This window comes from Rhinolophus sinicus, linkage group LG01 (assembly GCF_036562045.2).
Source record: "Rhinolophus sinicus isolate RSC01 linkage group LG01, ASM3656204v1, whole genome shotgun sequence".
NCBI lineage: Eukaryota > Metazoa > Chordata > Mammalia > Chiroptera > Rhinolophidae > Rhinolophus > Rhinolophus sinicus.
The window spans coordinates 162,326,455-162,352,251 of record NC_133751.1 but is presented as its reverse complement, the minus strand read 5'-3'; the positions used below and the strand labels follow the sequence as shown (position 1 = coordinate 162,352,251).

The window sequence follows — 25,797 nt, the reverse complement described above, 5'->3', positions numbered from 1 at the left end:
GCCTTTTTTGACCTCCACATGTTCAGAAGTCTGTGTACCTTGAATAACACCACCAGTTGGTTCTGCTTTCTTATTTCAAATGTCCTTAGGGATCAATGATACAGGATAGATTCACTTGACGCTTTTTAAGGTAATTGTTTTATTTCTTCCTTAGGAAGCACATTGTGCTATTTTTTCTTTACTATTGTAAGATACTATTTACCTTGACAAATGTGAGTTTGCAAATGCAAACACTGCTTTTGGTATTTCTAATGGTTACTTCTCCATAATGCTCTATCCATCTCCTCCCACTGAGAATGTTGTGTATGCATGTGGTGACTTTATTCCACACATAGCAATCTCCATACCTGTGTAGAATACAACATTGATTAAAAACAATGAAGATCACATACATATATATACATTACTATTTCTACTAATGAGAATATTCTTTGGCCAAAGCTTCCTTTTCTCTCATTTCTCCCAAACTTTCTTTGTTGAAAGTTTCTATATGGTCAAGGACACTTATGACATGATTCATTCATTCAAGGAACAAGTCAGACCTTTTTTATGGGCTAGGTGCCAAAGTTACCAAGTTAAATAGGACCTGTTTCTTGCTCTCCTGGAGCCAACAGTATAGTAGGGGTAGATGAACAAAGTCAACAAATACTTATAATAATATAATAAGTAAGCATCATGAGAACACAGATGGGGGAGTCCTTAGTCCTTACATCTGCTAGAATGTGGGGTGAGTATCAAGGAAGACTTGCTAGAGGAGGCTGGGGAAAAGTACCAGAGGCCAGAAGAGCATAACATATCTGGGGACCTGTGAGTGGTGTGTTACAGGAGAGTGGGTGTGGCAGGAGGCAAGGTGGAAAGGGGTGATGGGCAGAGCAGGGAAGGCCTTTAAGACACACTGATGAGTCTGGATTTACCCTGCATGCAATGGGCCATCCTGGATGGTTTCGAGAGAAGAGAGAGGCAGATAGGCTATGCATTTAAGAAAGATTACTCTCAGGATATTGTTTCATACTTTGCCTTAAGACCAAAAATACGAATAATTCTTTGGGAAAAGACCGACAAGCATAACCAAGAGGGCACATATCTAATGCAAATAAATTCTAGGGAGTAAAGTTATAGAATTTCTGCCAATGAGCGAAATAGCATAGCTTCGAATCACATTTGCATGTTACGTATGTTTTCAAATAAAATGTTACTTCAAAATAAAACACTTCTAAGTTTCTAAAAAAATTATGCATTGGCATGACGCAGGTACAATATACATCTGGGAAAACTCTTTCTTCCTCATGAGTTTGCAAATATGGAAAGTTTACTTTGTAGTAAATATCCAATCCATCAGCAAATTCTGTCATTGAAATAGACAAAAACCAAACCAAACCAATCAAATGAAGACAAAAACAAAGCCAACCAAGCCTTTGGCCTCAATGAAAACTTCAATTAATTTTAAAAGATTTATCAGCTATATCCTTTAGAAAACAACCATAAAAGGATATTCCATCACTCTTACTTAATAAAATAACTTAGAAATTAAAAATAGTCCCAGGATTTAAGATGAACTCCAAAGTGGAATTATAACTTATATAGAAAAGAAATGGCTGAAAAAGAGAATCTTTCATATAAAATGCAAACTAATACAGTGACTGAGACAGGTAGCCACTTGGTGTTCATTGATGAATGAAGGATGTGAAGAAATAAATAGGAAGCTTTGATACATATGCTAAAGTTCTCATTTGCTTTTGTGGGAGAACATTCTCAAAACTTTGGTGAAGTTAACCGATGCTTTGGCCATATAGACAAATGGACCCTTGGTAACTTCGAGAGTTTCAAACACCCACTTCTGATTTAGAAAAGCAGACAATAGATGATGAGAGCAACCTACTTTGGAAGCATGACGTTCAGTGTTCCAACAGGCAGGATTTCCATCGACTTCCCCCAGAACTTATTTTTCCATCTGATGTCTAAATGACATAGGCAGAGGACAAGAAATAAATACTCCATAGCTAATGATTTATCCTATAAAAACTAACTTTTGTATTACATTGTACATTTTACAAAGAATTCTTGTAATCACAAGTGATTCTATATTGTTGATTTAACATGACAAGGCCTGAGGATGGCCCAAGGTGAAAAGATTAATTCTGAACTTCCCCAAAATCTATTAAACTGTGTTTCTCCATAATACATACTCTGTATTTGCTGTCAACTAATAAAACTTGGAAAAGCCTGGAATAATACCGTGTTTCCCCAAAAATAAGACCTAGCCGGACAATAAGCTCTAATGCATTTTTGGAGCAAAAATTAATGTAAGACCCGGTCTTAATTTACTATAAGACCATGTCTTATATAAGACCGGGTCTTGTATAGTATAGTATAGTATAGTATAGTATAGTATAGTATAGTATAGTATAGTATAGTATTAGTATAGTACAGTACAGTACAGTACAGTACAGTACAGTACAATACAATACAATACAATACAATACAATATAAGACTGGGTCTTAAATTAATGTTTGATCCAAAAGATGCATTAGAGCTGATTGTCTGGCTAGGTCTTATTTTCGGGGAAACACGGTATGTGTGTGCATGTGTGCGTATTCACATACACATATACTCTACTATGCTTTAATTGTAGATAAATGTTGTTATAAATTTTAACTAAATAGTGGAAGTTATTTATAGATGTATATATATATAGGGGGTGCCAAAAAATGTGTACATATGACTTGTATTCATCTTTTGTTATCGGTATATATTATTACAATTTTAATATAGTTTTTTCCTTTCTTAAAATGTGTATAACTTTTTTTTGGCACCCTCCGTATATATAAAATGAGGTATATAGCAAAAATAATTGCAGTACGACAATACCATTGGTTTACATACACATTTATTTGAAAAGTTATATGATTTGGGAGAACAATGAAAAAATAAAATCTCTAAATACAGATAGGTAGGGTTTATGAGAAAGCGGTATTAACTTAATGAACATGTTCCTACTCTGGGTGAGGTATGGCCCGGGGCCCAGCACTTTATCTCACATGACAGTTTTATGTTTTACTTGTGGAAACTCAGGTTTACCTGTGCCTTTGTAATAACCACTTGGTCCCGCTCTGATGAGCTAAGGGAACTTAGTGCTGTTTCCATAAAATTTCTGACTCTTTGTTATGATGTCGAAATGATTTATTTTCTTATTTTGCAATGAAGTACAATTACAGAGTGCCATCAGTCTGTGTGTTCTCAGGTTGAAGAAGTGCACATAAGAATCATTCTGTGAGCAAATAAAGCACCCTTCCAAACTCGAAGGAACTATTTATACTTAATGGTTAAATTTACATCCATATCTATATATGTAAATACATTGGGATGTTGAAACATTTTATTTTTGATAAGTCTGTAACATTCTAACTGAAAAACGGGCATTGATGAAACAGAGACTTCAAAGCCCTGAGCTTCAATGAGTTAAAGACCAGAAATCATAGCAATGTGTAGATATCTAAACAGACTATGACCACAGATGACGTGCCATAGAGCCTCCCTTCAGGATTAAGACGTCTTTGCACACCCTCAGGAAACAAGAAGGCAGCGGATATAATCTCTGTCTGTTATAGCTACAGACAATGAGGCACAATAAGTTAAAGTGACAGCCTTGAACTGGCACAGTCAGCACAGAGCTCTGCTGTCCCAAGGGCTTTGCTTCCTAGATAAACACTCTCATGTCCTAGATAACTTGGTTATATATTCACACCAGAAAATCTAATTTCTCAAGCTGAACTCTGCACCCATTATAAACATTCTACCAAGTTCCAAAGGCAGAAATCTAAACTGAGAACAGTGAACCACTGGAGACTAGAAATTGTTTCATAGGCTCATCAATTGGATTTTAAAGTTGTAATCAAAATACAAACCTTGCCAAAACACAAAATTCTTGGACTCACAGTGACAGGCAGAAATGGGTGGATGATGGCTAACCTGGTAATTAAAAACAAAACAGAACGCAATGATGTCAGTGTTAAAACTTCCATAAACAATGATTTTTTTTTTTTTATGACATATATAGACTACCCCTACATAAAAACTACTCAACTTACCCATCTCTATTAGGGAATTATTCTCAAAATGTACCAGTAAGTTACTGAATTTTTAAATTTTAAGACTTCATGCTTAAAAACAGAGAACTTATATACATTTATTTAGTGGGGGGCAGTTACATAGGTAAACTAAATGAGTTTTTGTTAACTGGTAGCATAATCTACCCCAAACAGAGGTTTATCAAAAAGCTATTTTCATCATCAAACTGCCCTCCTCTGTACATAGACACCTTACTGAATCCAGTGGGACTTACCTGTTCTGAGAAAAAGCGGAATCCCTTGTCCTCTCTAATGCATTCATAAGTCTCCCCAAGGACAGGGTTGAATGGCTTACTTCCTGCTCTGAAATAGGTGGAACAATATCCTGAAACTGCAAATGCAGCAATAAGAACCTGTTAAAACATTTAAGAAAGGAAAATAATATAGGAGAGACTACTTCCAGGTCTGCTTGCCCTTTATTCCTCTAGATGTTACATCCTCGCCAGTGGGTGCTGACTGGATGACATTTGCATTTTCTGTTATTTGTACAGACCCTTTATAAACTCATGGGGGAAAAAGATAAGTGAAAATGTGGTTAAACTCCTTGCAGGGAAACCAGCAGGCATTTGAGGCCAAGTATTTTTCATTAATCTGTCCCCTCAATTTCCTGAGTATCAGAGTTCAACATTTCTGAAACCCAGTTTCTAGGTAATTCCATTTGCACAATTTTAGTACCATGTGCAGAAGGGTTGTGGCTGCTGGTACTTTTCAGAGGGCAGATCAAGGTTTCCACAGTCATGTGGAATACAGGCTCGGGCAAAGCCCAAACAGGAGGTTACTTTCTCAGACCTAAGTTCCTGCACAAATGGGCTCTCTTGGCATTCGGGAAAAACTGATACAGCAAGGCCAGGCATGCCTTCAACCTCTAAGGAGGATGTTACCTTTACATCCTAACTTCAGAAACACTGAATCAAGCACAAGTTACAAAGTGTGCATCTTCCAGGAGAATTTACTCAAGTGTACCGATACTTCTCTTACCTATGCAGTGAGAATGTTATGCAAAAAACAAATATGCCATCATAATGAATTCTGCCTTAGCCCAGGCCTAGGGTTGACAAACCCTGCAGAATGCCGCTGTTATTTATTACCATGCGCTCGTAGGGGTCATCAGTTTCCGAAGCCTTGTCCAGAAGCTCACTGTATTCCATTTCCTCGCAAAGATGCTGCAGAGTGTTGAGTGGCTCATTTAGCTCCACAGGCATAGAGACTTTTGACAGGTCTTTACCAATGTTGTTCCTCAAGATATTCCACAGGTTAATGTTACTGGTGTCAGGACAGGGAGCTGGAAGGCATGTTCGACGTCCATTTCGGAAGGCCCCACCTGTAAGTTCCCCATTCAAGACTGAAAGAGGGAGAAAGATGAGAATCACAATGAAAGATAATTTGCTTGGCTAATTTCATAAAACCTGGGAGGGAAATAACCCTTTCAAATTATTCTGATTGTGATACATTTCTTAAGCCTTCATTATACGCGCTCAAGAGTGAATGGAAATATTTCAATATAAGATTGCTAATAAATGCACAAAACATTAGTGTATGGTTTTTCAAATGGTACACTAATATTTATACTAAAATATTATTCAAGAAAAAACAAGTCAAATTAAAAAAATATATCTATAAAGAAAGACTCAAACTTTTGGTTTAAGCAAGAAGTAAAACTTTTTCTCTTAACCATTTACCTAACATATTTTTCAACATTTGCCTGAACAGATTATACAAATACAAAAATCTATTGAACAGTCAGCTGCAAAAGGAACAATTAGTGAGGGGAGAAAGTGATTGCTCATTGAAAAACCAGCGTTGCAATATGCTCTGTAGCTAGAACAACCCCGAAGTTCAAAGGACGCATACTTTGCCGAGAAACGTTGTCTGCAACACTGGTGTTGTCTTCAGATATATTATCACTTACATCACTGATGTAAGACTCATCATCAGAAGCCTAAGGAAGGAAAGAATACAGAAAGGATCAGAATTTTTGTTAAGTCTTGAAGGGTCAGAAAATCAAATGATTAAACACAATAAGATGTTGCCCAAATGAGAAGCAGAGGTCATAGTGAGAAATGTATCAGACACATGTGCCATCAACACTTGAGGGTCTTCCGTGAGCCAGAATATACGATTGCTCGAAAGCGGCCCTTGTCTTTAAGTAGCTCCCTGTCTTAGTTGGAGTGGGAGGCTGGGGGAAGCCAGGACATAACCAGAAATATTTCAGTACAATACAGTAAGAATGTACAAAAAAGGAGGCCCTATGACTCCCCCTAGAGGAGTCAGGAGAGGCTGCCCAGAGGAAATAATATTTGTGTTGGGTGTTGGAAAAGTTGTTAGAAGGGGGAGAAGCTCAGGAAGAAGAGAGGGTGTGCAAAGGCAAGAACCACAAGAGAAACATTTAATCCAGGAATGCTAAGAAGTTGAGTGGCTATGACAGAAGGTGGGAGAACAGGAAGATGGTCCAACTAAGAGGGCTTTTCATGTCAACATAAAGGGTTCACATATAATCTTATGAGTTATTAAATGTAAGGGAATGATAGCGTCTTATTTAGTTTCAGGAAAATACTTGGCAGCTTTCCCTAGGGAGACCAGTTAATAGGATAGTACATAGATCCCGGTAAGAAATACTGACATCTCAGATTAAGATGGCCACAATGAGGATGTGGAGGCAAAGCTGCTTTGAGAGCCACGTCTCAAGTATAATGATCAAAATTTGGCAGATTATTTGGGTGTGGGGGAGGAAGATTTAGGGATAAGAAGAAATCAAGAATGAAACCACTCTCTATGTGAGGAAAGCATGGAACTAAAATGAAACCAAAATTTGCATGAGAATAAAATTAAGAGGCAACATATGTACTCAGGGGAGTTAGAAATGGAGCAGATAAGAAAACAGGAGTATGATAGAACCATTCAGAGGAATGCGAAAAACTAATGTCTCGACTACAGGCAAGAAAGCTGATGGTACTTATTTACTTTCTTCAAAATGGAAATAGTGCTATATTTTTTCCTGCACATAAAAACAAAACATTCTTATTGTAAAAAAATTAGAAATTACATGAGGGTAAACAGATTATATGAAAATCATCCATCATTCTATCACCTACAGGAAACCACTTTTAATATTTGATGGATGTTACCCCCAATTTCAATGCCTGTACAAACATATTGATACATCTATCTTTAGATACTGAAAAAGGAAATCAGCCTTCATATTATGCTATAGTGCTCTAAATATATTTCCATTCTGATAAATATAGCTTTTCATCTTTATTTGGAATGACAACATATTTCATTAGACAGTTATAACAAGGAATTTAACTAGTATTTAAATTGTTGCCAACTTTTTATTATTATAGACAATATAATATATGTTTGTAAATCTGTCTGGCAATTTCATTAACTTTTATTCCTAGAAGTGAAATTTCCTGGTCAAATGGATCACTTTTAGACTTTGTCCCATGATGTCAAATTGCTCTCCTGAAAGACTGTATTCATTTGTTCTTACCAGCAGTAAATGAGAGCATTCATCTCCCCACACCCACTTAAACACTATACTTATCAACCGTTTTAGTATCTATCTACCTAGCATACATAGTATCTAGCATACATAGTAAAAGGTCTCTTTTTAAAGCTTGAATTTCATCTTCTGTTAATTTTTCTTTTATTTTACACATTTTCAGTTCATCATATAGGTTGTGTATTTTCTTTGTTCGCAATGTATTTTTTAACATTATGCCATTTTTTTTTGCCATGTAAAAGTTTTAAATTTGTATGTGATAAAAACAGTTAGTTTCTGCCTTTAAGGTTTCTGGGTTTATTGCTGATATTTTTAAAATTAGATTTGAGAAAAGCTCATATTTAGGGAGAACAGATCAATGGACAGAATAATTGCTTGCATAAATGGCAGTTTTGCTTCTGCACACTGAGCAAGTCTATAAAGATAGCAAATTGAGAATAAAGTCTTTTGCTGATTGTTATTTTCCCACTGCAACTGGTTGCCTGTTCACACTGACTGCAACAAAGCTCAAGGTTAAACCATCAGGCTCATGAAATCTATCTTCTTAAACTTGATAGGAAAAAAAAGTAAATCAAACTCTTTCATGTGATTTCTCTGAAAAAAGCTCATCACACACGGTTATCATAGAGGAGACAAATGACTGCCCAAATCAAATTCATGTTGCATGCATCTTTATTGTTTGAATATTTGTTCAAAAAACACTCATGTGTATCTTACAAAAAGCTATCAACAGTCTATTCCTCTTCACTGTCTAATCTCTCCCAAACTAACATATGATAGAAATGGTTCAATATCCACATCCATTTAGAATGGTCCATATAGAATGAAAAAGAATTCTTCAATGACGTGGGCCCTGAGTAAGATCTGTATCATAGGTGTGAACCTTAGGCTAGCAGTCTGTCCATTCATGTTATCCTGTGCTTACCACGATTCCCCGAAAATAAGACCTAGCCAGACCATCAGCTCTAATGCGTCTTTTGGAGCAAAAATTAATATAAGACCTGGTATTATATTATATTATATTAATTATATTATATTACATAAGACCTGGTCTTATATCATAGCAAAATAAGACCGGGTCTTATATTAATTTTTGCTCCAAAAGATGCAGTAGAGCTAATAATCTGGCCAGGTCTTATTTTCAGGGAAACACGGTACATAAAGTTAAGGCTTTGCAGTACGATAATAAAACAATGAATATATATTATATATTCATTTTCTCTCCAAAGGTCAAGAAGTCCTGGGGCCAAATATTTCTCTCTAAAGGCTTAGGAATCCAAAATAATTCAGGAAATATTTTTTTCTAAATGCAACCAGGCATATAGCATTGCAGAAACAACTTTAAAAGCAAAGACAAGGGAGTAGGTCATTCTAGAAGCAAGAAGAGTATTTTTTAAAGGGGTTGAGCATTCATTAAGTGAAATGCATTGGTTGATATCTCATACTGAAGATTTTTCACTTAGTTATGGAAAATGTTAATGTAAGAGAGCTAACGGTCAGATGTTTTTTAGATTACTCATGTGTTAAAGCATTCCTTCCTTCAGTTAGCAACTATTTATTGAGTACCTCTGAGCTCACCAGAACTGTTCTAATGCTGGGGACACAGTGGTGAAATCTCTTCCCTGTAGTGCAGGGAACTTACCCTGTAGTGCAGGAGACATACAACAAACAAGTGAAATATATGAAACATATATTTTGTTAGACAGTGATAATAAGCATTAAGGGGAAAAAGTAAGGCAAGAAGAGCAATATAAAAGGTCAGTGGAGAGAAAGAAATGGTGGCTCCAAACGGTAGATAAGGCAGCTGGGTAGGCTTCTCTGAAGGTGACTTTTGAATAAAGGACTGAAATCATTAAGGAATTTGAACATGTGGCTCTCTGGGAAAGTATTCCAGGCAGGGTGGACAGAAAGTGCAGAGGCCCAATCTCCTTTGGCAGCTGTAGTGCAGAATATGCAGCTTGAGCCTACCCTGTAGCTGCTGCTAGGAGTCCTACCTGGAAGTAAACTAGCCAGGTGGGCTTGCCAAGTCTGTTGGTGTGAAGACTTGAGAGCCTTCTGAGGGGCTCTTATCACCATGGAACTTAGAAACGGCAGGTGATGTTGACTCAATAACAGTCTTAGCCCAAGAGAGTGAAGGAAAATACCCTGGTATTTGATGTGAACACTGTGTAGAAGAGTACTTAGATACAAAAGAAGAGAAGCACGGGTAAGTTTGTGTTGTTTTCCTTAGTGTGTGCGTTGTGTGTACACATGTGTATGCCTATGAGTATGTGTATAAGGAGTTTGTTGATTAATTTGCTTTTGGACGTGCTGAATTAGCGATTCTGTAGCGCATCCAGGTGGCAATGTCTCACAGGCAGTTGGTTATGTGGATACTGAGCCAACACTCACTCTCTCTTCTGACCTGCTCGCTCTTTGAGCTTTAGACTTGAATATCCAAATGCTGGCCAGATAACTCCACTGAGAAAACTGATAAACTCATGATGTCTCAAAGTGAACATGTCATCTCCATGCCCTTCTGCCCTCTACCCCCTTTCTGCATTTATTAGCTAGTCTTCTATAAAAACACTCTGTCATCAACTATTTGGTTATCCTGAAATACGAATCATACGAGAAAGTCAAAATAAATACTTGATTCTTTCCTTTTATTCATCAAATTTAAGAGTCATAAGTTCTGCTAAGTGCTTAGTATATGGGAACCAGTATAGCTTGTAGTATGTTTTTGGCCTTGCTACAATTTGGATATCTTAACACGATGTTAAAAAGCAAAAACAGGTCCATAGTCCTACTTTCTTTAATCCAAACTCACAGTCAGAAACAGTTGGGAAGGCCACATTGAGGAACCGTACCTCATTCTCTGACGAGCTGGCAGAGAGGAGTACTTCTTGGGCATCAAAGAACTCAGAGACAGACTCTGACATGGACAGACGGCTCTCATTGGCTACTTGCTGTGACAGGGGGAGGCTGACATGGATTTGCTCACTGGCCTACAGAAGAGAGACGGGTATGGTGTAATTGTTACTGGAGCAAAGAATAGCTATTTGTTCAAATTAGACCATGATGTACTAGCCAGATTTCTAGAGAAATTCATACCATATGTTAAAAGCGTTGTGGCCACAACTAGTTTTCACTTGCAACTCAGTAATGACCACTGCATAAATTTCCTTTCAATATGTCTAAAGAATCTAAAAGGCATAGTTGAAAGGTGCTGGTATCACGACTTGATTTTAAATCTATGCTTAATTGATTTTAACTGGAATTGAACAAGTTGAGTCACTGTCAATACCAAGAATTCATTGTGGAGACAAGTTCATCCTCATATACTTAGATCTGTCATTACTAGCCATATTCTAACCAGTATACTAAAACTCAAGAAGCATTTGTAGAAACCATTACAGATAGTCTGTGAAAACAATATGCAAGACTAATTTTTGAGACTGAATATATAAAAGTCATTTTCCAATTTGATCAGAATTTTAACCAATGAAACATATGACTAGTTATTAAACCTTATTTCAAACTGTATTTTTATTCAGCGAGTGATAAATGTTGTTCTCAAGGAACACACACACACATACATTCCAGTACAGATTTCAGGTTGGAAAAAAAGAAGATTCAAACTGAGACTGTTAACTAATTTTTGAATGACAAAATTTTAGAAATACTTCTAAATTCTGGGCAATTGAGTGTACATAAGTGTCATCAGAGATCATGGTCCCATGGAGGTGAATAGACATATAGTACGCAGCTTAAAGAGAAGCTGCCTTGGAACGGTATTTCTACCCAGTTAGATGCTAGAACCCTCACACCTGTAGATTTCTACTAAGACATGTTTTTAGTGCAAACATGACCTTGGTATTAGTTAAAACTCTCACCTTGTTACATGTATCACTGTATCTAAAGCTCTAATATTACTGTTGAAAAGTATGACTTCTCATGGCTATAAAATAGTAATTTTATAAAGGGTTATAAAAAGAACAGCACACTTAAGTTTAGCCCAAATACTAAGTGTTCTCCTATCTTCTTACCATTTCTTCAAAAATTCTTCTGAAAATGGAATAATAATAGCACCTACCTCAGACGGTCATTAGGAGTGTCAAATGAGATAACACATGCAAAGGGATTAACACAATGCCTAGCACATAATAAGCATTCACTTGACATGTTAGCTATTAATTATTACCATAATCATCATCAGTAGTAGCTGTAGCAGCACCATTAATATTATCTTAGAAAGGTAGGGTGACTCCTTAGGACTTTTAAAATAAACCTTAAGAAAACTTTTATTTAACACCTTCTTAGCTAAAAATGTTTCTCTCAACATTTCATGGCCCATTTCATGATAATAAACTTTTTAAATGAAGGCTCAGACAGACACAGAAAATTCATAAGTTGGAGTATAGAGAAGCTAAATATTCAGTGGTATCAGGTGAACACAGGAATAGATAAAAATAGACGCTGATCACCGAGAATAAATTATGTCAAGCTCATGTACATCCTTTACTCCAAAGAACACTGACTGAACTGTCAGCAACACAAATATTTATGCAGGGAATCTATTAACAGCGAAAGAACTGTATAAAAACAAAGAATAATATGAATTAGATTTAGATGCTAGAAAATAAGTACTCTATATCTATGAAAAATGAGTCTTACCTCATCAGGGCTAGGAATAATATTTACGCTGACCACCTGATCACAAATAATAGATTCTGAATGTATTCTGCTCAACCGACTCCTTAGATCAGCATTCTGGTTGAGTGCCTTAAAATAACAAAAACCACACATGTAATTTCAAATTAATAAGCAAGCATTAAACAGAACAAGCACACGGGTGAATTTTAGACATCAAAGACTACGATGTTCTTATTTGTAACTTTTGGAGTCATCATAGGCCAGATCCTACTATTAAGAAGGAAATAAATGACTCAGAAGTAAGGTATTCATTTTTTGTAATATAAGACTATATACTACTTAGTAGGTTAATGGGTTGAAAGAGTTCTTTGATTTCATAAAAATGATTTATGGAATTTTCCCTCCCTTCGTGTCAGGCCCATTACATCCAAGCCCTGTCTGCCACCACATATATATTACATTTTTACATCCTGGGATAAAAATTATTAATTTTTTCAATTTATTGTTCTAGTTTATAGTTTGGGAATCATTTCAAAGCCAGATAGTTATCTTCAAAATGATTTGGAGATGGAATGAACAAAAACTGGCTTTATATTTTATAGAATCATATTTTAGTTTGGTGAAAGAAAACAGTTGTATTTTTCATTTTCCAGGAGCACATAATTAATACATATGACAGTGCAGCAGAACTAACTCAAGCGCAGACCAAAAGATGCCTTCACTGAAGAGTGTAGACATCGACAAGCATAATAAAGAACATAACACAGAAAGGAAACTACCTCCAAGTTATCTGCATCACATTACTTTCAGCATCAGTAAAACACCACGTGCTAGAACACAGTTTAGTTTGCATGGCAAGAGAACAGCTTTACATAAGCATGGTGCCCTACAGGGGCCCTGGGGACAAAGGTACATGCCATCACACTGATGCATGGGAACATGTCCCACATACATAAGACAGATGTAGCTAACTGGAGCTATGGCAAGTCTCAAGTAAAAGACCTTTGTGAGGACAGGACCTAGTGAAAAGCTGGGCAGCTCCTTTCCTTCCCATTAAAATCACCAGTTAGAAGAGGGAAGTGAATGTTTTAGAGAGCAGAAGATAAACGTCAGGACTTACTGAAGATAAATGTCCTGACATCTGCCCCAGGGAAGCAGTATTCTGCTTTTCTTCATATGGAGTCAATGAGTATAGTAAACCACTACATATACAAGTATCATATCATAATTATAACTCTGTACCTATTAAAACACTCAGGATCAATTACAAAGTGTCTAAATGTGACACGTGCATAGCGCAGTGTATAGTCCTTGGGCACAGAGCGTACAACAGCCTCTCCTCTCTCCCTTCAACCTAACTTCTGCTTTTTGAGGAGAAAATTGTTCACTTGCAGCTTTTGGCTTTTGTTTAAAGTCTTTAGAACCGGTTTGCAAAATATGTGTAAAATGTAACACACTTGGTCTGGTGGGCTGTCAAGCATTGATGGATTAAGGGTAGATACAGACCTTAACAATCATTACATTTGTGGACAGGAGGAAATATGTGTCCAGTTTTAGTAAATAAACTATGTGTTTCATGGGAAGAATCCTAATATATTTACATCTTGCAAAAGTACTCAGAATCACTTTTTTTGAAGCAAAATCTCAAACATTTGGAATTTGAAAAAAAAATACTGCATTACTCTTATCCTTTGTGACTACTCCACGTGTGCTTATTTGTTCTTTCATTGTTTCTCGGTCCACAAGTATATACTAAAAGTTGTCTTAGTTCTTGGAATAATTGGAACCAGATGTATTTTTCTGTCTCGGAAGTGGGAGGCCTCATGGTATTTGTTGGATGGTTTTAATTGCAGAATCACAACCTTGACCTCAGGGTTTCATACAAACCTCAACTAATGGTGACTGTACCCTCTGTTGCCACTGGAACAGTTAATGGAACAACCTCACAAAAATTTAGGGGCAAGGATAAATAATGATTTTCTTCAGGGTGGGATTTAAACACAGGTTTGACATTTATAGAGAAAGTTGTAGAATTGTTTGTTCTGGAGATTTTAAAAAGTTAAATTCTCATTTAAGCCAATATCCAATATTCATTGAATGCAATCCTGCCTACAGGTGTATGTGAAGGCACACAGGGAATGAGCTAAAATTTTAAAAGGAATATTTTATTAATACTATATACACAGTGGTAGAAAACAGTTGTTACACAGCACAAAAAAGACTGGAAATAAATACTATTCCAATTCTGATCACCGCAATGGCAGAAAGTGTAAGCATACAACAGAGCATGCAGCAGCCCTTTCTGTGCGTCTTCCCCAGGTGGCTCCTCCTTTTGCCTTGATCATACAGACAGTTTTTGAAGTTTGCTACAAGTGCCATGAGCTTTGCGGTGTAGCACTCTCAGGTAATGCTCAGGGTCACATGTATTATTTCCCTCCCTGAAATGAAACTATTTTCTCTGTAATGATATCATGGAAGCCTTGGGAACATTGAGGAATATAGGTATTTATAGTGAAATGATACCATTAGTGATAATTAGCATAGAAGAGCCCAGATAATGGCAGAAGCAACATATGGAATGCACCCAAGGAACATGAACAGTGATGAAGCAAGGAAAAAGGAGGCAGATTACCAGCCACTTGGGCCAGCCAATGAGCAAGAAAAGCCATGGAGACTTGTGAGTAGTAACACTGGTCTATTAGTGGCATCTAGGACCAAAGGCCTAACAGGGAGGCTCAGGAACTTGGCCTGGATTCTTCACCAGGTAGGTTCTATGTTTATTCTCACTAGTTGCTTACATTGGTGAGCTCAAACTGCACTAAAACTCTCCACAAGGTATGCTAATTTCCCCAATGCCTCATGTCCCTCAGACACATTCAAGTCTAATACATCAAAGAAACACACAATTCCTTCTCAATCTATAAAAAAAAAGTTACCCTCTTGAAGATCTGAGCCAGAATCAATTGCCCAAATGCCCATTTCCTTGGCTGTGAACTAATTCATCCACCCAGGCAGACAACGGATGAGAATGAGAATTTACCTTAGACTGAGTAAGACTCTGGCACATACATTTTACTGAATGGAACTGTGGGTTCTAGGAAGACAACATGGAAGGAAACCTGACAGCTGGAGAAGGATATGAAACATATGGCAGGACAGAATCATCAGAGACTCAAACCTTTTGGGTAAAAGCAAAACTGGTTCAAAAGGAGTGAGAGAATGAGTATGGAAACTGTCAAAGCTAGAGTTGCCAAGAACCAAATCTTGGGTATTTCTTACAAATCACCTTGTTTTTCAATTTTGTAATAAATATATACTGATATAGTATATTGGGAAAATGCCAAAAGTAGGAAAATAATTTTAAAAAGTCACACCTTACTACCCAATCAACCAACTGTTGATAGATTGGTATATTTTTTTTCCTATGAGTTTTTCACATTATTTAGTGAGTGCATACTTCACATCCTGTGTCTGGCACTTATTCTTTGCACATAAACATTTATTTTATGGTGAAAACTCTTCACAAATATGATTTTAATAGTCGCATAATAAGTGATATTTCCTGTTATCGGGCACTTAGGCTGTTACTGATTTTTACTAGAATAAATAAAGCTGCCTTAAATGTTTAAGTGATAATGGTTTTCTACATTCAGTATTACTTCCTTAGACTACACATATCAGCCATGGACCAAAGGGTCAAAGGATAAAAATCTTTTTAAGGCTTTAATAAATATTGCCATATTATGCCCCAAATGATATCAATTTGAATTTACTGGATAGCTAAAAAAGAAAATGTAAAGGATTCTACAAATACTATCTGTACCGAACAAATGTGGCCAAGTCTCAGGGAACTGTGGAATGCAGGAACAAACAAATATATATGGGACTTTTATCCCAACACTGAATATTTATGTTGGATATGTGAAATGCTGTAGATAGCAAGGATGGTAAACACTATGTTTGGGATTTTAATTATGCTACTCTGTGCCCTAAGCCAATTTTTTTTGCATACATTCCCTTACACGTCACATTTCATTAATTCTAAGATGCACATTTCCCCCATATTTAACACCTCTGAAGCACTGAGTCACTTTACTTGATAGCAGTTTTTTCTTTCTTTCTTAGTAATGAACAAAATGATGAGACATCTAATAATTGATGGTATATTGATTCATGAAATACAGTAATTCTGGATGGAATACAAGGATCATATTCTGCTTACATTTGTATGGACCCAACACCGACTGCATTTAGCACAAGCTGTGCACAAATCCTGGGGCCAGAAATCAATCGCACTAGTAACAGTAACAAAGCATAATGTATTGAAGACAGACTCAAGTTAAGTTTACTCTTTTATTGTTATAGTAATGGGTTGCTGAGGTAACCTCAGTCTTTTCAATACCATTTGATTTTGGTGTTCAGGGCACTACATTCAATGGGACATGAAATTATAGCTGTTGTGAAATAAAGTCATTTGTAACGGGATAGATGTCACATAAAATGTCCTGTCCTCCATGTTCAAATCCAACACCTGTGCTGCCTCTCAGGTGTGAAAGTTACTTTTAAAGTTTCATGGAGGTAAAATATCAGAATCATGTGTGTCTTTGTGTACCTAAAGATCAGAGAAGAAGTATCAGTTTAGAAAAGGAATTCATTATACTGTTCAGGAATTCATTACTACCTACCCAAGGCAGATAACAATTTATGCTCAGCATGTAGTGAAGAATGTTAACTTCATATATTTTATATGCTATATGCTTTCTAAAAAGATGCTGGAATTTGCCAAGTTTGGTACACTTAAAATCTTTATTAAGACGGAGCATTTTAATCATTAAAACATATATGAAATAGGACTTACATTTTAAAATATGCTTTAGAAATGGTAGATTAATTTAAGAAGTTATTTAAACACAGTCTCTCTTTTTCCTTAACTCTCTGGGGGGAGACTTGGCTTCGTAACTGGTCATAAAAAAAATATCAGGGGGTTTAATTGATGACACTTGAATATGGATGAAAGATGTCTTTAGACTATCTAAAATCACATCACACTACAACGTGAAGTTACATTAATATAAAAATATATTTAAAACAATTGTCTCAATGTTTAAGCTATTTCGTATCTTGTTCTATACTATGTGCTATATTAAAAGACGGACACTGAAAATAGAGGTGGTCAACCAGGATGGTTCTATCAGTTAATTGTTTCCCATTTTCATTGTCTTTTTATGTGTTGGTTCCTTTCCCTCATAATACAAACATACTGAAATAACTGCCAAAGTCTAAGGTTGACTTTCAGTCCCTATATTATATGCTACTAAATCAGAGTCTGTTAACCTTTTCCTTCCTGACACTATCAAAACTCTTTCCCCTTGATCTTAGTGGTTCACTATCTAGATTCTTCAGCACTTCCCCTGGGTCTCCACCAAAGGGTCTTTTGTTTTTTTGTTTTTTTAGCCTGTCCTTTAAATATTAATATTCTCTATGGTAGCTCCATTGACTCTCTTTCACTCTGACTGAAAACACAATTTATCAACAGCTCCAACTTCCGTGATATACTGGGTATCCACATCTTTCTCTCTAGCCCAGACCTCTCTCCCAAGCCCAAGATTAATATATTTAATTGCATGTTGGATGTCCCACAGACATCTCAACCTCCACACACAAAAAGACACTCATTATTTACCCTCGACAAATCAGTTCCTCTTGTATTTTCACTCTTAGGGAAAGAACTATCATCTACCCAGTTATCCAAGTAAACAACCTGAAAAGTAGTCTTGACTCTGTCTCCTTGTCCTCCTCTAATATTCAGCTGATCTCCACGCTTACTCTTCCCCTTCAGTGTCTTTGAAACCCATCCCCTCCTTCTACCAACCTGGCACTTCTTTAGTTCAGGCATGCATGATCTCAAATATTTTAAAGTCTATCCAACTAGTTTTGCCTTAATTCCATCCATCTCCTATACTGTACTAGAGTAATTTTTCTAATATACAGAAATATACAGTAACATTTCCAATTTCTAGAATTATCGCTCTCTAGTTAAAATTCTTTAAGGCCTCTTCAGCACTGGTAAGATAAATCTAAATTCTGTTGGATCATCCTTGATGAGCTGGTTCCCACCTACTTAAATAGCTACTCCTAGACTCAGTCTCCCTGTTCATGCCATGCTTTGGCCACTATGAATTAACTGCCATTCCCCAGATACCTCTCCAGGGGTCTAACCAGGGGTAGTGATTCCTCAGAAAGCAGTGAGCTGACAGTAAACTTAAATGCCTAAGCAAAGGCTGTAGTGAGTTTCAAAAGAGAGTCCAGCCTCAGAGGTGAAGGGACTAGATGGCTAGTGAGGGTAAGACTGGCCCAATGGGAAGGTATAGACAGACACAGAGTGTGGACATAGGCAAAATGCTGTGTTGATACACAGTTGGAAGCAGAGAATTCTGTAGTGAATAGGGTAAAATGAACCATCTTAAAGTCCCAAATTATTTTTACATCTTTTGAGGATGCAATTGAGCTTTTTGGTTAAAAAATAAATATCACATCCCCTCTCCAAATCTATTGAGGCTCTAAGTCGAGATGCAAATAAATATGTTTTGACAAGAGAAGGAAATATTTAACTCAAAGGATGCAAAATTGATATAATTTTGCTTTCTTTGACTTTTAACATGTTAACGTCAGGTCCTTCCTTATGAGCTGCTGCTGTCTACTCAGGCCTAATTCAAGATTTGATTCCTCCTGATCTGTGGCTCTGCTCACAGCTCAAAGATCTTCTATTTCTTTGATCGACCAGAGCCCTGGAAATCTATACCACCCATGTGCCAATTTGAAGGGACTATAGCATGGGCCATTTACTATTTCCTGAGTAAATATTGCTCATCTCACGAATCAGATCCTGAGCTTCCTGGGAACATGGCCAGGGCTACTTTTATGTTGCTGTTCCACATCTTCTACCGTACTTCATATAACGTCAGTTGAATGAAATACGATGAATAAAGGAATAAACAAATGAGTAACTTTTAAAATTTCTCTTCATCACCATTTCTAATCTGATGCCCAACTTAGATCTCTATTCACTCTTCTCTTTCTTAGCAACAAGAAAATAAAAGCAAGCAAGCGAGCAAGAAAGAAACACATTTTCTTGTTTTTCTTAGTACAAGTTTATCTCATATCATTAACACGTTGCGTACGGATCACGAGAATCTTCACGAGGGATTTAAACCCCGCCGTACGCAACGTGTTAAGCCTCCATCATTAAATACATTTGAAGGCAACACTGCAGCATGGGTGGGGGGACAAGAATGTATTTTAAATGTTTGCAAGATGACATTTGCATGTTTACTTCATCATTATTTTGACCTTCTGATTCATGAAACATTCAGAATAATGATTCAGAAGATCAATAACACTGATGGAGTGTTCAACAAAGACCGACATGAGACTAGTCCAGGGCAAACCATTAAAGTGCTTATGAGTAAAGCCCTCTGCAGACTGGCACGACAGCTACCGCTTTCAATGCCCATGCTCCCCAGTCCCTAGTTTTGCACTGGAAGCAGCATATGCACCTCAACGGACAGTGTTTTAAGGTAAACGCAGAAAGCGTGGCCCAGATAACAGCAGTCAATACCATGAAACTTCACATTGAAAATAAGCTGACAGTTCAGGTACATAAAACACGGCGAGGCGGTTTAGGTCTAATTTCTAGGGACTGAGGGAAACTGTTCAAGCAGGAACTGATTCACGTGGAAAACCACTTACCCAGGATTTGCTTGCTCCTTCACTCTGATCCAAGGCACCAGGAAGTGAACAATAGTTTATATAAACACTGAGTTCTCACACAAAATCATGTAACAACATTGAATTGTCAAGGGAATTTTTAAAAGTGCATTTATAGACTAAAGGAATAAAATACTTATTTCAGAGGAAGTACTAAGTGTAAAAGAGCACAAGTACAGCTTTAAAGGCTTTTATCAAAAATTTTAACTTTGATATACATGGGATTTAATAAGATCAATATATGATATATTGAACATAAAATCTTTATAACATTTTTGACTGTATTCCCCAAACTGTCTTTCTTATCCCTGTGGATAAGATCTCTGTGGAATATATTCTGACTACCAATTTGTGCTTTCTACACCTGAAACTAATATACATATATATATATATATATATATAATACATATCCATTTTATATATATATGTATATATTTTATATTTGTTTTTTATATTTATATAATTATAATGTATCTATTATACAACATTATAATATGTATTATATATATAAAATGAATATGTATTCAATAATACATATTATAATGTTTAATATATATTGAAATATAAAAGTCTAGCTTCAGGGAGCATAACGTAGGAAGAAAAGGCTAAGAAAAGAAATAGCTAAAATGATTTTATCAGAAAAAATATATAATAGTAATCAGTCATTTTTGACAGATTTAAATGTATTGTAAGTGGGAAAAACATTAAGTACAGAAGATGTAGTAGATTTTGTTTTAACATTGGATTGAATATATTCTGAAACATTGTTTAGATGTGTAAATCATGTGCAAATGCATGATTCTCTTTTTATTAAACCAGGGACTGCCTTATAAATGACCATAGAGAGGCACTAAACTATTCAATCAATCAAAATAATAATTATGTATTTGCAAGCAAGTTTGGTTGATTTTTTTTCTCTCTTATCTTGACAATTTTTAGAAATAATAAGCTTTAATACTGACACTGAATTGACAGACTGTCAGATGAATATGTCATCCCTGGGATGGACTGCCTCCACCCCCATCCCGTGCCTTACAGGCTTGGGAAGGTGCCATGAGCGTGAAACACACATTCTCATTTACCTGAGACAGTGACTGCCGGAGCCGTGCCATCTGGGTGCTGTGGCCTTTACTGTGATCCTGCTCGGAAACCATCTGCTTAAGCTTCTCCTTCTCGATAGCTATGCTATTAAAGGCAGACTTCAAAAGAGAATGCACTGGGTGGGGAGAAAAATGAGAAACAAAGATCAATTGGATCCTGAAAGAATATCCAAAATTATAAACTTTTTAGCACTTTAATTCATGCATAGACATTTTCTAGAAAGGTTATATTACAGTCTAATTAAAAGCCAGCCTCAGAATGGAATCTATCATCACATCTATACATGAAACAAATATGGGAATGGTAATTGATCAGGGTGAAAGTTTTAACAATTCTTACCAGACAAGCATATAAAATATCAATGTCAATATTTATAAATTAATTTATAAATTAATCTACAATTTATATTTATAAATTTATATTTATAAATTAATCAAAATCCCTAGAAGGAAAAGAGACCGAGTTTTACTTTGTCATAGTTGTTGAGAATATTTAAGCAGTTCTGTGTACAACGAAGACACGCACGTATAATTTAGAACTATCCAAAAATTATTTCCCAAAAGGAGCACTTTATGAGTCCTGCCAACACAAACAGGCAGCTGATGTAGAAAGTTCTAGCTAGTCCTCTTTGAGTCGGGAACTGATTTGGTCTTAAGAACAGTACTTGAATTAGTTTCTTAGCCAGGAACATCTTGATATCAGAAATGCTTTGATTTAAAATAACAATAATAACATCAACCCCTTTCCAGTTCCTGCATTCTTAACAACATATATTGGTAAAATCTGAGGCAGTCTTTAATTTTAAATTACAAAAGGTTGAATTTCCAGCTCCTATCTTTATAATTATAGAATTTCTGTAATATGCAAGGTCTTCTAAAATAGGTATTTCCTTACTTGAGAAAGGTTATTATTAAAAGAAGTGGAAAATTTTAGCATAAAACTGTGGCCTGAATTAAAGCGGAAAAATGGAGGGATCATAAGGGACTCAGAATATACTGATTTATGTGCTATGCTCTTGTCGTTATCAATGTAATGGTAATCATTTGATAGCTGGAATACATTAACCCCACTGGCAGCTCTAAAAGCAGACTCTCACTCATTTCAAAATCCATAACTCTTTTTAAAGAGTTCACTCAACAGTCATAGAAAAGCCCCTTTTTTCTAGCATAGTTGAAAAGAAAATATGTTGTTTCAACAGAGGTTTTCAAATTCTGTTGAAACTTGGATTTCATGAAACCCTCAGGATTGCAACCAAATACACAAAGCTTTCCTGGAGGTACCTTCAGATTTATCCATTTCCCTTTAGCAGCTGTACTGTACTTAACTCACACATTTGTTGTCTCGTTCTACCTGCTCCTATACCCCCCACCAGCCAATATGAGTAAAAGTTACTGGCTTTCCGGGCTGTAAATCTGTGCCCTTATATAAACAAAATAACATTGTTCTCATTTAATGACATAATTAGCATCCAGCTAAGAAATGAAATAAAAATGTACTAGGAGTAAAATAGCCGGTGAAAGAGAGTTTGCCTCACAGAATCTCACCTGAGAAATCTACAGAAAAAAAGGGGAAAGATAAATTATCTTGTTTGGGATCATGGAATTGAGGAAATATATGATAGCACATCTGTACCGATGGTTTGAGAGTATAAATTTTTGTTGACTTCAACATTCCTAGAGGTGCCCTCAGTGTGCACCCCTTCTTTTCCTGAGCCACCAGGCTCTTGAATCTTGAGGAGGTATGTGTTGGCACTTGAGATGTTCCATTTAACCCACATTTCCAAGAATATCAAGAATATTTTATAACCTATTAGCAGCAGCCGCAGAAGAAATAAATGTGATTAATTCAATTAGGTGTTAATGACAGAAAAACTCCATAATGTATGTCCTTCTTCAAGAGATTATGTATTTAAAAATGCCTGGGATGGTAATAAGTCAAAAAATGAATTTCCATAGCTGAAATTTAAATATTAAAGCACTAAATGGGGGCATTATAAGAGCTGATGCTCTCCTTGGTAAACACAGGACTGCTCAGTCTGCCTATACTCTACTATCCTGCTTCTCACTTATTATACTCTACTCCCTGTGGCTGATGAAAACAACTGAACTCATGCAACATGTCTTACTGAAAATTTAACATTAGAAAAGGGACTCCAATTTAGGGGTCGGTTTCCCCTCCCCTCCAATCTGGACTGGCCTGTGCAGATCTGACCATAGATGTGACTCTGTGCCAGTTCCAGAGCTGGCCTTGAACAGGACCAGCAGTTTCCACTCCAGTCCCCTCCAAACTTTTGGACCCCGGAGCGGGCATGGAGGGGTAGAGGGACACAGTAGTGTGTGGCCTTCCAGCCGTCCAACCAAGATGCCAAAGCCACCCTGGACCTTTCAGCCCAGCCTCCAGCAGACTACCACTGAGTGAGCTCGGTCAGTGCCATGTGGCACAGAACTGCTTAGCTGAACCCTGCCAAAATTCCTGGCCCACAAACTAAAGTAAAATCAATGAGTGTTGTTTAATAAGAAAAGAGAGAGTCTATTTCTTCTTTTTTCCTTGCTAAGGATAACCCACAATTATGTATTAAATAACTAAAAGACACTGAAAAAAATAAAAGATGTTGACTAGCAGTGTCTCCTGACCTGCCTGGGATAACTCTTTTCGTCTTTCTTCCTTTTCTCTCCCCTCAGCGACACTTTCTTTCTACAGTCAATAACTGTAATCCTATGATGTGTGTTCTCCCAAAAAAGCAGGCATCATACCCTGCTGAGTTCTGTATATAGAGCTCCAGCCAGTATATAAACCATTTAATCTTTCTACCATGACTACCTAGACAAGGATAAAAGAGTAAATGGCAACCTCTCGTCAAAGAAGACAGCTTCTCTGAAGGGCACCTTAGATTTGTTGTTACCTTTCTGTGCAATTAGACAAAATTCTTCTTGAAGTTTTGTATAATCCGTTGAACTTTCCAGAGGGTCAGTGAGGTGGCTAGGGGGAGCCTGAAATTCAATATCTGCACAAAGGTTGGGGTTGGAGGAATGCAAGCGAACTGGTGACATGGTAGCACTGAAAGGAACCTGAAAGGGAAAGATATAAATTATTAAAGAGCAACAGTGCACTGTTTCACATTCTCTTACATAGAAAAGACCTCTTCCCTTCTTCAAAATAATAGATTCCTCTCTGATGACACACTCCGAGACACTCAGTACTCATTTATTCTGCAGGGCATCGGGGTGGCAAGGAGTCTCATTTTCCATAGTTGATTTAGGTCTGCTGCTGACTCACTGGCTTTTCACTGGTACAGGGAGAGATGACTACAGAATGACAGGAAGAAAAGGTATAATTCCCAGATAAGCTTCAGCTCTGAACCCACTGTTATATTCTAAAAAAATTACTGGCAGAAAACAGTAGTATAAAACTGCGACATGGCTGACCTCCTCTTACAATGTCTGGGTACTTGTGTGTCAGAGGACTTTTTATGCTTACTTCTTTTTTAGCCTACTGAACAGGCGAAAATTCAAGAGGCGCATAGACAGAAAGGTTCACTTGTTCTATAGCCATTAGATAAGACATAAATAGTTTAATAGTAAATATGATAATGGCTTAAAGAGATTCACAATAGAATTTGAAATTGATTTTTCAAAATATATTTGGAAATAAAATATATATTATATAAATCACTACAGTTTATCTTTGTATGTTACACACAACTCTGTTACATATATGAATATAGCTTATGAACTGGCCAAGATAGAAAAGCATTAAGTAAAAAAAGTCATATTACTATAGATTTTCCCAATGGCTAGAAGTACTTCCTTGCCCAGACTGGATCTGGGCTAGGCTTGTGATGGGTGGAGGCAAAGCACCTTTCCCTCTCTTTCTAGAACGTTCTACCGATTACAAATGCTATCAACCAAACATTCTTGTAAAATGACAATAGCAATTCCTCTTGTAAATCACATCACCAGTAACCTCTCCTAATTCTAAATCCACAGATGTTTATTCAATTATCTTCAAGAGCCAGACCCTAAGACTCCTTCACTGAATTCTGCATAAATTAAAGCATAATTCACACCCTCTATCTAACAGGAAATACACTGTAGGAAGAAGGAACCAACGTCTAGTCTGATGTATATGTATGTCAGAACCACTTCCTTTTTTTCATTGTTTGATTTTGCTTTAAATTTCCTGATATTTTAAGACAGAGAACAAACACAAACTAGCATGCACGGCAGATGCAAAGGATAGATGGAGCAGTCGGAGAGAACCAAAAATTCTGACCCAAGTTGCAGTTTGTGGATCTGAGGAAGGGCAGTTGGGACTGGACAAGGGTTCCTCACATGTAGCTTGGCCCTGGAAGGGAGCTATTTATCGCAAATGATATCCAAGGCTTCCTGGGAAAGGAAGTGAGCATGAAGCTCTCCACCTAAATTCAGCTATGCTAAGCATGCTAATAATGTATATTATCCAAAGAATTTGTTGTCTGGGCTGGAAAATGTCAACAACTTTTTTATCTCATCAGGCACAACTTTTTTTTTTTTTTTTTTCAATCTCCTGGCTGTTCCAGAGAAGAAATATAAAAGCGCAGATAAGCATTTGAGAAAATGGTATCCTTGGGTTCAATAACTTGTTGGAATTCTATCCAGGTAACTTTGTGATAACAATGACGG

The 25,797-nt window shown here is 36.6% G+C and overlaps 1 protein-coding gene across 25 annotated transcripts in view; it reads right to left on the bottom strand.

The window, feature by feature from the left end:
• The window catches only part of OSBPL6 (oxysterol binding protein like 6), a 180,164-nt gene that overhangs the window by 5,832 nt on the left and 148,535 nt on the right, over nt 1-25,797 (bottom strand). For 15 of the 25 annotated variants that reach the window (XM_074338649.1, XM_074338620.1, XM_019739311.2 and 12 more), the window contains 10 exons: nt 24,039-24,204; nt 21,118-21,251; nt 12,290-12,397; nt 10,483-10,620; nt 5,980-6,067; nt 5,217-5,470; nt 4,344-4,481; nt 3,907-3,970; nt 1,880-1,958; nt 203-347 (listed from right to left, as the gene is read on the bottom strand). In XM_074338649.1, coding sequence (XP_074194750.1) covers nt 203-347; nt 1,880-1,958; nt 3,907-3,970; nt 4,344-4,481; nt 5,217-5,470; nt 5,980-6,067; nt 10,483-10,620; nt 12,290-12,397; nt 21,118-21,251; nt 24,039-24,204 — 1,314 coding nt within the window. Of the gene's footprint in view, nt 1-202; nt 348-1,879; nt 1,959-3,906; nt 3,971-4,343; nt 4,482-5,216; nt 5,471-5,979; nt 6,068-10,482; nt 10,621-12,289; nt 12,398-20,017; nt 20,042-21,117; nt 21,252-24,038; nt 24,205-25,797 lie in introns of all 25 variants that reach the window. The other 10 variants (XM_019739302.2, XM_019739300.2, XM_019739303.2 and 7 more) reach the window with 1 other exon arrangement.